Source organism: Onychomys torridus, chromosome 1 (assembly GCF_903995425.1).
Source record: "Onychomys torridus chromosome 1, mOncTor1.1, whole genome shotgun sequence".
Classification (NCBI taxonomy): Eukaryota; Metazoa; Chordata; class Mammalia; order Rodentia; family Cricetidae; genus Onychomys; species Onychomys torridus.
The window spans coordinates 97813322-97826215 of record NC_050443.1 but is presented as its reverse complement, the minus strand read 5'-3'; the positions used below and the strand labels follow the sequence as shown (position 1 = coordinate 97826215).

The window sequence follows — 12894 nt, the reverse complement described above, 5'->3', positions numbered from 1 at the left end:
GTTCTCTGATATTCTGACCCCATCAAGATGATGTGACACAGAGACCAGCTGCCATTGGTGAACTGTTTATGAACTTCTGACTCACAGCATATAAGCAAATAAAATGTTACTTTTGTTTTTACATCAGTAAATATTGGATGGGCTGTTAGTCAGTGATGGATAACTGATACAATATTTCAGATTTTCACACACACACACACACACACACACACACACACACACACACACACCAACCTCACCATGTAGCCCCTGACTGGCCTGGAACTCACTATATAGACTGGTCTGGCCTCAAACTCTTACATATCTGCTTGCTTCTTCCTCCTGAGCGCTGGAATTAAAGGCGTGCATCACCATGCCCTGCCTCATACATAATATTTTTAATTTACCTTTTGGAAAAAATTCCAAGTAAAAGGTTTCATTTCAATGAATTTCATTTTATATTATCGTTTTGTTTTGAGGCACTGTCTATAGAGCCCAGGCTGGCTGAAAACTGCATTTGAAGATGATGTTAAATTTACTCCTGCCTCCACTTCTTGAGTGCTGACATTACACACACATGCCACCCCACCCAGATTTCAAGGCATTGGAGAAGTTCAGGGCTTCATCCACACTAGGTGAACTCCCTCATCCGGGTTACATCTCTAACCCTCAGCTAATTTTAATGATGAAGGACGCCATCAAAACTGCAGAGACCATTATGTAATAAACATATTCAGGCCACAATGCCAAAAATAGTTTCACCAAGTATTGAGATAGTTTTGGTAACTCTCTTTCTTCAAAATGGAAAAAGATCATTGAATTTTTTCTTTCAGTACAAATATTGGGTTTGATGTTGTGAGTTCCAGAGTTGGGGGTTATGTTACTTTATCTAACATCCTAGGTTAGGGGACATGTCTTGTCTCTGGACATTTCTCAATTCAGTAAGGAAACCTATTAATACAAAGCTTTTACTATGTGTTTACTTTTTCTAGAAGCAGAGACATTAGGATCTCTGAGAGACAGGAAGATGCGCAAGGGTGATGCTGAGGTCTGCTTTTCTCTCCACTGAGTTCTGAGCTCTGGAGTTTCAGAGCTGACTCTTTCCTGGTAACTTCCAGATTTTTATCTTTATACCTGAGACTCACATGTTCTCCACATGTTAGACGTCTGGATATTCTTAGATCCCTGATCTGATTATGGCTAGTGGTTAACTTACTATCTTAAAAAATGTATATGACCACTTTACCTACATGTAGGTTTGTGCACCACATGCATGTAGACCCATGGAAGCCAGAAGTGGGTATTGCAACTGAGCTTACAGATGGTTGTGAGCTGCCATGTGGGTGCTGGGAATCAAACCCAGGTCCTCTGGAAGAGTCGTCAGTGCTCTTAACTGCTGAGCCATCTCTCCAGCTCTCCTAAACCTGGTCTTATTATCTTATAGCAGTCTCTGCTGGTTCTCTCCCTCCCTTCCCTCGTTCCCTTTCCCCTCCCTCTCTCCCTCCTTCCTTCCTTCCTTCCTTCCTTCCTTCCTTCCTTCCTTCCTTTTTTTCTTTTTTTGATAGTGCTGTGTCACTTAAACTGGCTTCTAAGATCTGCATTCTCCTGCTTTGACCCCCGGAATATACTCTACGCCTGCTTTTAGTTTCCGTTTTTTGTGGTGTTGGGAATGGAGCCCGAGGCCTTGTCATTCTAGGCAAGCACTGTGCCACTGAGCAGCATTGACAGTCTCATTGTCCTCCAGATGACAGTTCCCCAGCCACCCTGTCTCCTCACACAAAGCCAACCAGCTCCACATCTGCTCCCTTCATCCTCTGTGTGAATCCAGCCTTCCAGTACAATTGCAATTACTGCACTATTTGTTCTCAGCATTATGCTGAGCATGTCTGTGGTAGTTTGAATGTAATTGGCCCACATAAGCTCATAAGGAGAGGCATTATTAGGAGGTGTGGTTTTGTTGGAGTAGGTGTAGTCTTGTTGGAGGAAGTGTGCCACTGTGGAACCAGGCTTTAAGGTCTCCTATGCTCACGATAACTGCCCAGTGTCACTGACCACTTCCTGTTGCCTGCAAAATGTAGGACTGTCAGTTATTTCTCCAGCACCATGTCTGCCTGTTTGCTGCCATAACCCACCATGATGATAATAGACTGAATCTCTAAACTGTAAGCTGCCACCCCACTTAAATGTTTTTCTTTATAAGAGTTGCTGTGGTCATGGTGTCTCTTCACAGCAATGGAAACCCTAGCTAAGATAATGTCATATTACCTTATTCCATTTGTCTTTTCTGCAACCCCATACTGCCATTATCCTGATTTCATAGATTAAGAAATTTCATTTAACTTACCTGTATTCACAACTTACAAAAAAAATACGACCTGCATTGTTTTTATTTTTTCAAATCATCAGCCACTTAAATAAGTATAATGCTATCAATGAACATTTTTTCTCATTTCTTAAAATATTAGGAGATGCTTTCTCATAGCTTATTTTATCCTCAACTATCATTAGATATTTGCAGTACAAATTATCCCCATTTTACAAAGGAAGAAAACCGAGGTTAAACAATCTATTTGTTCAATTGATTATTAAATATTCCTTCAGCACCCAGCTATGTGTTGTTAGGTGTTGAAGATAAAGGTATCAACCAAATAAGCAGCAAAGTTTTGTCTTCCTTTGAGCATATAATTTAGGACAGAAGCTGTGATGTTTTCTGCAAAGGGCCAGATGGCGGACATTTTAGGCTCTGTGTGTAATAAGGTCTCTCTTGCAACTGCCCAAATTTGCTATCATTCCATGAAAGCAGCCATAGACAATAAAACTAAATGAGCACTCCTGTGTGCCTGTAAAACTTTATTTACAAAGCCAAGTGGTGGACCAGATAAAACTAAATCTATGAGAACAAAAGACTAGTCTGATCACTCAGAGGGACCAGCAATGTGAAGAAACAGTGGTGTGAAGGGAAAAGAGCCTATGGCTCTCATCTAGTTGGGCAGGGGCATCAACACTGATAAAATGATAAAACATTTTAACTGAAACGGGACAGGAAGGAACAACTATGAAAAGGACTAGGACAGAGCGTCCCAGGCAGGAGAAACAGCCAGTGCAAAGGCCCTGAGCTAGAGCATGTCCAAGCAATGAAAGGAAGACTGGTAAAAGGCCTTTGCACACTCATCACTGGCCACAGAGGAAGCAGGAAAGTCAGGGCAGAGCTGCATTTCTCCCTTCTGCCAGCAAATCGTTTAGTAAATGATTCTTTGGGGGCATGGGGAGACGGTTCCGTATTTAAGAGCACTTGTTATTGCAGAGGACCCAGGTTCAGTTCCTGACACCCACATGGCAGCTCACAACTACCTGTAACTCCAGAAGATCAAACGCCCTCTTCTGGCCTCTGTGGGCACTGCATGCATGTGGTGCACAGACTTAGGTGTAGACAAAACATACATACACTTAAAAAAATTCTTTTTGGGGAAGGAATCTAGATGAGCTCAGGATACTGCTGAGTTATTGGACAGGCAGATTCAGAGCGGTAGCTATGATTTGTGCTGTTGCTAGTGCCTCCTGCCCCCAATACTCACGGAAGTAACTCCTGAAAGCTGAGCCATCCGTCCGAGCGGTGTGGAGACACCAAGAGTTTAGTCTTCAGGTTGGGACACTCTGACACGATGGAGTCCACTGCGGTGGCCACTTCCTCACTGGCCACAATGCACTTGGCCTTGGATGCTTGCAGCCGGTAGAGGATGTCTTTTCTGGTCAATTGTATTGTTCCTGGCATGAAGACAAGCCCTGAAACATAAAGCAATTCCTGAGCTAACAGCTCTGGAGTCCATGGGGAAAAGTGGGCCTTGCATCTGGGTGGGGAAGAACTTCAGCCCTCAGCCACCTGTGCCTTGGTTCCCTGGGACACCCCACAGGCTCCTGGCATGTGGGATCATTAGAGCTCTGGCTATGGAGTCTGACAGGCCTTGGGTCTAGTCCTGGCCTTGCAACTTAGTCTCTCTGGCCTTCCCTTCTTTACCTGTAACGTGGGGATAATGACAGCATCTGGTTCATGACGGGCTAATCCTAAGAGCCATTTTAATGTCATGTTTGATGTGATTATGCAGCAGTTATGTAACATTTAATCCTCATGTTACATTTTATGACATATTTTTCATGAACATTATCTTATTCAATCTTTCAACCAAGGTGAGTTTTGCAAGATAATCCACTGTGAATGAGAGGAGAAAATAATAGAAATTTGAAAAGTACTGAGACACTAGAATTCTTTTCATGTGCCATCTCCTCTTTGCAAATGTTTTATAATACACATACTACACCAGTGCAACAGAACAGAGTGAAAAACTATATGCAGATGCAAAAATGCCGGCTCATCACTTTTTGATAGCTTGTACAGACCCGGATGCTTAGAGATGACTTTTCAAAAACTTAAAGAAATATATTTAATTATCTATTATTTGAGGGTGCACGTGGGTGCATGTGCATGTGAGTGTTTTGTATGGAGGTCAAATGATACCTTTGTGGACTTGGTTCTTTCCTTCTTTTTGTGGGTCTTAGGAATTGAACTCCTGAAGCTAAGCTTGTGCAGTGAGCACCTTTACTAACTGAGCCATCTCAATAACCCATGACAACTGTTCATCCAGGTAGGCATATTCAGACTCTGGTGATAGCTGGTGAGTGGCAAAACCAGCCTGCAGATCTCTGATGTAAAGGTCGGGTACCACTAAGATTTGCTTAGATGACTAGGATAACAATTTACCCCACTTCATTCTATACACTAGCCAGAGATATGTTTTCAAAGCTCCTCACGAGTAGAACACATGGGGCAAAGAGAAGGTGGTTTGACTCTCCAGAGTGACCCTGTGGGAAGACAATGGCATGCAGAACATGGCAGTAGCCACCACCTCATTGAGCACATATCATATGCCAGTGGATGATAACTCACCCAAGGGTCACAAAGTCAGTCAGTGGCAAAGCCAATAAGACATTCCCATTATTCCCAAGACCTGTTCTGTATAACTATGTATTCCTTGCTGTGTATTCTGAAATCAACGAAATAGGAAGTTGTGTGTGTGTGTGTGTGTGTGTGTGTGTGTGTGTGTGTGTGAGTGTGTGTGTGTGTGTGTGCTACGCCCACAGCTGTGACACCTGTGTAGCTGTAGCAAGTATGCCGCTGCGCTGGGGCCCAGCAGCTGAAGGGTTGAGGTTGGAGCTTCCTGGAGCATGGCCTCAAGCGGTTCCCCCACAATCAGCGATCGTCATGCAGCCTGAGGATCCCAGGAAGCCCTGGAGAACGAAATGGCCTTGACGACAGTCCTTGTTGGCACTAATCATGATCTTTCTCTGTATGTCTTATCTGTGTCTTCTTCAGTTAACAGCACAACCAGTACAGGTCGGCACCAACATGACTGACCCAGGTCACCTGTACCCGGAGCACCTCCATTTATCAGACCAGTGTATAAGGAAGCTCAAAAGACTTCCTCAAATACATCTCTGGGGTCGTTCCTGTTTAGAGTAGAGCAGCGTGAGCTCTTGTCAGAAACAGCCAGAGAGCCCAAAAATGAAAGTAAAAATAAAAATGTTACAAGGGAATAAACATAGCATGCCAGACCCTTCTAGAGAAAAAGAGTTAGAGAAAAATTCCCCAGCACACACTTCCCGGGGGGTATACACAGTACTTTTTAGGAGGGAGCTGGTGGACAGCCCCTAGGTGGACCCCCGAAAGTGGAAGTTACCTAGAGCCGCTCCCATATACAGGAAGTTATGATGAAGTTGGGAACAGATGGGTAAATTATGAGGGGAAAAAACGGCTTGGAAAGCAAATGGGTATATGATAGTAAAATATAACCCAGACTGGCAAGAGTTTGGCTCCCCACAGATGTGGTCACTGGCGCGAGACAGATTTCACAAAATTCTGAGATCATGCCCTCAGACAATAGCCACAATGAACTCCCGCTGCGGAAGTGATACACAAAAATAGATATGGATGTCTCTTGTTATTGTTTCTTGCTGATTCTGAATAATTGTAAAAAATAATGGTCTGATGTAACCCCCTGCCAAATTCCTTGATTGTAAAAGTATATAAGCATTGCCTATACAGAAGTAAAATTGCAGCAGCACATCAACATATGTGTCTGTCTGTCATTCTCCTCGCTGATTCCTGACTTCTCCTTGAGCCTTCTCCCTGGTTCTCCCGCAGTGGTGGTCTCCCTCTGGGTGGTCTGCGGCATGTGTGTGTGTGTGTGTGTGTGTGTGTGAGAGAGAGAGAGAGAGAGTTCTCATGCTATGGTGTGCATGGGGACAGAGGACAACTTTCATGAAGTCAGTGCTCTCCTTTCACCTTTAGGGATTAGACTGGGACTTCTGGGTTTGTGTAGCAACAAGCACCTTTACCTGCAGAGCCATCTTGCCATCCCAAGCCTGCTTTACTGAATATATTTCAACTGCTTAAGCTTTTATTCTCTTAAGAAAACACATTAGAGCATCTCAGAGTGATCAATCAACATAAAAATATAAAATGGTTTCTCTTACAAATCATTTGCTCTTGCTGATTCACAAGTATAGTCTCCTTGGTGGATTTGTGAATCTGTTCAATGGCTCGTTTACCACCTTGCGAGTGGGGGCAGGTTCTGCTAATGGATTTCAGACAGCAAATATTTGCTGGATGGCAAGTATCTCAGGCTTTCTTGAATATGCCTTGAAGCAAATCAAAACAGCTTGCCAGGCTGTGGGTGCAAACTGTTTAAAATATCCACATAAAGGATTCGACTTCCTGGGAGAAAGCAGGTCCGCAGCTGGTTTTTTCATTTAACGAACTTTTTTAAAAAACAAAACACTAGCTTGTGTGTTTGTATTCATGGATTTCATAAATAAGTTATATCAAGCAATATGAAGTGCATATTTTAGGACAGATAAAACCACTCTTAATCTTCTTCCAACTACGGTTGTTTTCACATTTGTGTCTCCTTTTTATATAGTGAATGCAAATATTTTTATATTTCTGTTTTCATCTATTTTATTTTATTAGCAGCAAGTGTCTTAAATTCTACAAAATTCTCCTGATTATATTAATATCGTTAGGTTATCATTAGTATAAATTGTGTTTTAAGGTCTACCCCATCAGGACCAGACATTCAAGCAGCAGTCAGCACCTCAACTAAACTTACATCTCAGTAGGCTATAAATTATTCAATCATTGTTAATTCAAGTTGTCTCCATTTTGTATGATTTTTAATAACATTGCACAAACATCTTTCTGTTCTCTGTAGTAGTCTGTCCTTAGGCATTCTCATTTATTTTAGTTGGTGTCTGAAAATTGGTGGTGTTTTTTAGAGTAATTAGAGAATTCTTTAGTAAAGGACCGGGTGGGTATGTCAGACTCTGTTGACTGCAGGATTGATCTTAGTCTCAGTCAGTAGGTTTACTGCAGTGCAAAGAATTTTGTTTACCCAACAAGAGGAACCTGTAGTCTATGGCTTACCGACTCCTGTCAGAAAGCACAAATTTTTACTTGGGGTGCGTTATAGTACTACTTTGGGGAAAATGTGTAATTGGATATATCAGTTCTTTGGACGGGATGTTTTTCCAACTTGGATCCAGAGTACTTTATATTCTTACAAGTTTTTGCATCCCCAAATACTTGCTTTTCTTTTTTCTTTTCCTGTGGCAGAGAATCCAGATACACACTCGTAGAAGAGAGAACTCTGGGCTGTGGGCACAGCACTCTGCACTGTACAGAAGTGCTGGCATTCACATTTGCTTCTGTAGAGCTATGTGTGTAACTCTGAATAGTGTAACTCTCGCTTTCATTTTTAACTTGTGTGTGGGAGTATATAGGTGTGAACTCTCTGGTTTGACTAGATGTGCCTAGCTAGTGAGCCCTGGAGATGTGCCTGTCTCGCCCCACAGTGCTGGTGTTATAGGCACCTGTCTCTCCATACCAAACTTTTATGTGGGAATTCAGGGCCACATGTTTGCACAAGCACATTACCTGGTGACCTATCTCCCCAGATCCCTACTTGTGAAACTTTCAAGTGGTGTGACTTTTGGCAAATGCCTTAGCAAATGGTTATCACAATAATAGCAATTCCTTTCTTAAGGTTGTTATTATTATTATACCATGATTGCTCTTAATTTTAACTTTTCTTTCTCTACTTTCTTTAAGGGTAGCTCTAGTCAAAGCTGGAATTTCAGAAAATTCTCATATTTTGGTCTCTGTGTTTTACAACTGTGACATTTATGATACTGACCTGTCCTCATGCAAGCCACATTGATGAGCCACCATTCAGGGATGCGGGGCAGAATCACAGCCACCCGGTCTCCTCTTTGCAGGCCGCAGGGCTTGGTGAGCACGTTAGCAGCCTTTCGGGACAAGGAACCCAGTTCTTGGAAGCTCCATTTCACTTCGTCTCCTTGGCCATTCACCCACCACAAGGCGGGGTTGGCTGGCTTCTCTCCAGACTGGCCAGGACACATGGGAAGGAGAAAGTAATGTGCCAAGGTTTGGAGATGTCACCCAAAGACACATGTGTTAAAAGGGATGGTCCCTATCCTGTGGCTCTAGAGCTTAGCGGAAGGAAGAGAATAATCAAACCCCAGGCCCTTCTCCCTCCCCTCTCAGCTGCCCTGCAGTGTGCAGGCACTTTCCCTGTGACACCCTAGGCTGCCACAGGGCTAACTGAGCATACGCTGAAATCTCTGCACCCATGAACCAAAAGAAATCCCTCTTCACTTTAAGTTGTGTGCCTTTGGTATTTTGTCACAGCAATGGAAAGCTGACAGACACAGAAGGCAGATCAGATAATCTGCCACTGTTCCTTCTCCACACCTGCTCCCGTGTGCCTGCAGAAGAAACTCTCTTCTGCAGTTCAACAGTCTTGGAAACACACCCCTTCAGGGGGCTTGCCTTTTCTCAACAGGGAAGGAGTATGTTTCCAAGGTTGAACGAATCTGATCCCATCTCCCTGGACTTTGAATTTTCTGAGAGGAACAAAAAGATAGACACTGGTCGGAACGAAGTGTGTATACGGGCTCTTGGTACTGATAAGACCCCATGGAGCCATCTTCGTTCCTGCCCTTGCTGAGATAAAGAATTGATTTGAGAGGACGTGGATGACAGAGCAACAGGATCAGTGGAGACCTGCTGTCTTGTACCTTCTCCTTTTGGGACCACTGGTCCAGTACGTCTGCAGCAAAGTTAAAGTTCTTGGGTACTGGCTTCTCACAGCGATTTATGGCTTCAAAGTCGGCAAGCGTCAGAGGTGTCCAGAGCTGGGGGTCTCTGTGGAAGTGCCGGCTGGCTGGCTTGGCAAGCCAGATAAATCTAAGTCTCTGATAGTGGAGGAGAACATTCATGATTGCCAGAAGACTTTGTCTTCAGATAGGAAGTGGAGATGCCTGTGGGGACAGTGAGTGGGGAGTGTCAGCTGGGGATTGGGATGTGGATTCCTAAAGAATGCTCCATCCTCATATAGCTCTGTCACCTCCAGACACTGATTGGTGTCAACCCTACTGAATGCTTCTTCATTCTGCCTATGACCAGTTTAGCCCTAAGAACCTGGACAACTGTAAAATTGTCAAACTCTCAATTTCTGCCCCTGTCTTCTCTCCAAGGAAACCACGAAGGGAATATTTGCAGTTGGGACTGGCTTCCAAGGCTGTCGCTCTGTTCCCCTCCCCACTGCACCCTACATCACCTCACATTCTTATCATATCTGCTCACTCCTCTGAGTTTCTTCTTCCAGTAAAATCATCCCATTCACTTTTGAAAACATCCACTTCCACCATGAAGAGATAGTCTGCCAGTCCCTCAATTCCAGCTATCCTGCTCTCCTCTGCCCATTATCCCTCCATCATGATTCACTGAAACTTTCACTGAAGCTATGAACTGATGGCCATATGACTTTGGAAAAATTCTCATCTTCCCATATTTCAGTGTTCTCATTGATGGTAGTGGGGGAGATACAATCCCTCACTCCTTATTATGAATATTTAATAAGATAATACATGTAAAAATGTGTGACTTGTCAAAAAGGTCCTTCCAGTTGTTAATTACTGCAGTTCGGGTAGTGTCATGACAGTTTCATGGAATACTATTAGCATGTGAATTAGGATACCTGGATTGCAGTCCCAATTCTTTCGAACTAGCTTGTGGTAGTAGTTAAAATTACCCACCTTTTCTTCCATTTGTATTTTTCATCTAATTCTATAGTTACTTCTCGCTTTGATCTCACGTAACTGGCACTGTGGGTTATTCAGGTGATATCAGTCTGCTATGTGCTGTCATTTCTATACACGAGCCCTGGCTGTCTAACCTAGCTGCTCTGGACAAGCACTACATGGCTGTGTATTCCATTCTTAGCACCAAGGGCGACTTAGAGCCAATAAAAAGAGCCGCTGTTTATGAAGCTCTTGCTCTAGAGAGGCCAGCACTTCCCGCCCTCCCCTCCCCCTCTGTTATTGCACATGCGCAGTAGAAGCTTGCAAGGCTGAAGCTGCTGCTGTTTCCACTTTGCAGGTAAAGACACTGAGGCTGCCGGGGTGGTGGTGGCACACGCCTTTAATCTCAGCACTCGGGAGGCAGAGGCAGGCAGATCAAATGACATGGAGGCTGATGCAGACTCTAGTAGCTTGCCCAAGATGGGTCTTGCTCATGGTGGCAGAGCCGAGGCTAGGAGCTCCTGTTACCACAGGACCTAGTGGACAATGTCCTTTGTGTTTCCTTCTCAATAAGCATTCTTGTCTATGGTGAGCACCCCCACCCTTCCGCCTTTGAGCTCCAGAAAGTTAGTTTACTTGGAGTGGAAAAGTGTGCGGGTGCAAAGGGAAGCTGGCTCTGAACTGGTGACATGGAACAACAGCACACAGGGCTCAAGGTGCTGCTCCCTCTTGTTGGGTTCATGCCCCTTTGCCCCAGAGTGAGGTCTGGACTCCTTGGAGCAAAAATGAAGTTTGCCACAGCCCTTGAAGAGCTATGTCTCTTAGTCCTGTTGGCATTAAACTCTTGTGTCAGTGTGGAAAGAGGGATCATGCCTGGAAACATTATAATGAAACTAATTAACATATAATTAACATGCATTACTAATTATCAATGTGATTTTCAAAAGAGAAGAAACAACACACAGAGAGAGTTTGTGCCTTCCCCAGGCAATTTTCTGGAAATGTAGTGCAGGTATTGCAGTAAAGAAGAAAGAAAAGCAGAGGGGGCCAGCTCACAATTTAACATGCTGCCAAGTGGAGCCATCTTTCACTCTTCCAACATGCATGCACGCATGGGTACGCATGTGCACACACACATGACCACATATGTTCAAACATACGCATGTATACCACACACACAGTTGCGTGTGGGTGTGTGTACACTCACACATAAGTTTTTTTCTCTGAGTGACTTTTCCCAGTTCCTCAGCTTGTTCACTTCTGACTCTCATCCGGGCAACACAGTAATGATTGTCCTGTCTTTGCTGGCTAAGTGCAGGGCTTCTGGAGGTCCCTGCCTTCTGCCTGGTACACAGCTAAGACCCAAAAGTGCTGCATAAGAACAGCCCACTGTCATGCAGACATTGTGGCTCATGCTTTGATCCTAGCATTTGGCTAAGGCAGGAGGATTTCCATGAGTTTGAGACCAGCTGGAATTACATGAGACCCTGTCTCCACAAAACCAAAACCATAATAAAACAAAATTTGAACCTCAATTTATCCTGGAAGACTTTAGTGAAAGAAAAAAAATCCACAAAGACAAAAGCTAAAGAATTGGAGTCAAGCCATTCCTCCCTGACTGTTCTAATGCTGCGCCTTGCTCCACTGCCCAAAGCACCCTCACCTTCACCTCTGTTCAATCCCCCTGTTCTTGGTCTCAGTCTAGTGAGCTGGAAAGACTTTCAAGACACAGACACCCAGAACACTCTTCTGCCTACAAATAGTATCAATCGTAAAGGAAAAAATTTCTCATCTGCATTCCTTCCTCCAAATTAAAGGACAATGATTTTTCATGGAACATTCTTATTTTTCATACCACCAGGGAGAAATGTCCCATATCCCAACTAATGGTTACATTAATATACAAACAAATCTAAAACTACATGTTATAGGTAGATCTGAACTGACTGCATCCTGGTGTCTTCTGCACTCTGAGCAGAAATGAAGGCATGAATACTACAGATGCGCACATGATTGAGTCAGCTTCTCCGTTGACCTTGAGATATCTTTCGCCAATAACATTTCTTTGTTCCCATCTTTTTGGTCTATGTTTGATTTCGGGGTTGACTTTGGTACAGATGGGCCTTAAAAGAGAACACAGAACTCTGAGGAGTCACCATTTTGCTTTGAATGAAGCCATTTCCTGACATGGGATTCTGCAGGGAAGTGTATGAGATTTCCAGGGTCAAATCTGCAGGCTGCCAAGTGTTTTAAATTCAAACAACACCTTTGGAGAAATTGGTACATAAACATGCTGTTAAAAATGTCTCAAGAAAAATCTCTGTGAAATTGAGAGAGTGGAACTAAATAATTTCTAAACCCTTTGTGGTCTCCAGAGTTTAAAAAGAAAACTTAACAGTGGGAAAAATTACCGAGCAACAGTTGGCCACTTGGGTGAATATTTCTCTGTTATATGGTGCTGAATTCTGAATTTTGCTTTTACTAAGTAGAAATATCAAAGATGGTCGTTCAGCCTTGGGTCTGTCTGTAGGGATCTATCAGGGTGACATAGCCTGCTTCCTTACTGCAGCTGTGCTAGATAAAGTCCCCTCCATGTAGCCACACACATCGACCTTACCAGCAAAGGTACTGCTGATCCAGAAGGCCTCCAGTTCCTTCTCAAAGGCTGTTTATGCCACAAAGTTGCTTCCTTCCTGCCTTCTCCTCTTTTGATGGTGTCTATGTCACTGTGGCCTCGAGCCTCTGGTGTACAGTTGGGAG

The 12894-nt window shown here is 43.7% G+C and overlaps 1 protein-coding gene across 1 annotated transcript in view; it reads right to left on the bottom strand.

Annotated features, from left to right (window-relative positions):
• LOC118585693 (acyl-coenzyme A synthetase ACSM4, mitochondrial) overlaps window positions 1–12894 on the bottom strand; it is a 25013-nt gene extending 12119 nt beyond the window's left edge. The window contains exons 1-4 of the mRNA XM_036190528.1: window positions 12752–12894; window positions 9130–9372; window positions 8226–8436; window positions 3555–3762 (exon numbers count right to left, since the gene is read on the bottom strand). Coding sequence (XP_036046421.1) covers window positions 3555–3762; window positions 8226–8436; window positions 9130–9330 — 620 coding nt within the window. The 5' untranslated portion in view covers window positions 9331–9372; window positions 12752–12894. The remainder of the gene's footprint in view (window positions 1–3554; window positions 3763–8225; window positions 8437–9129; window positions 9373–12751) is intronic.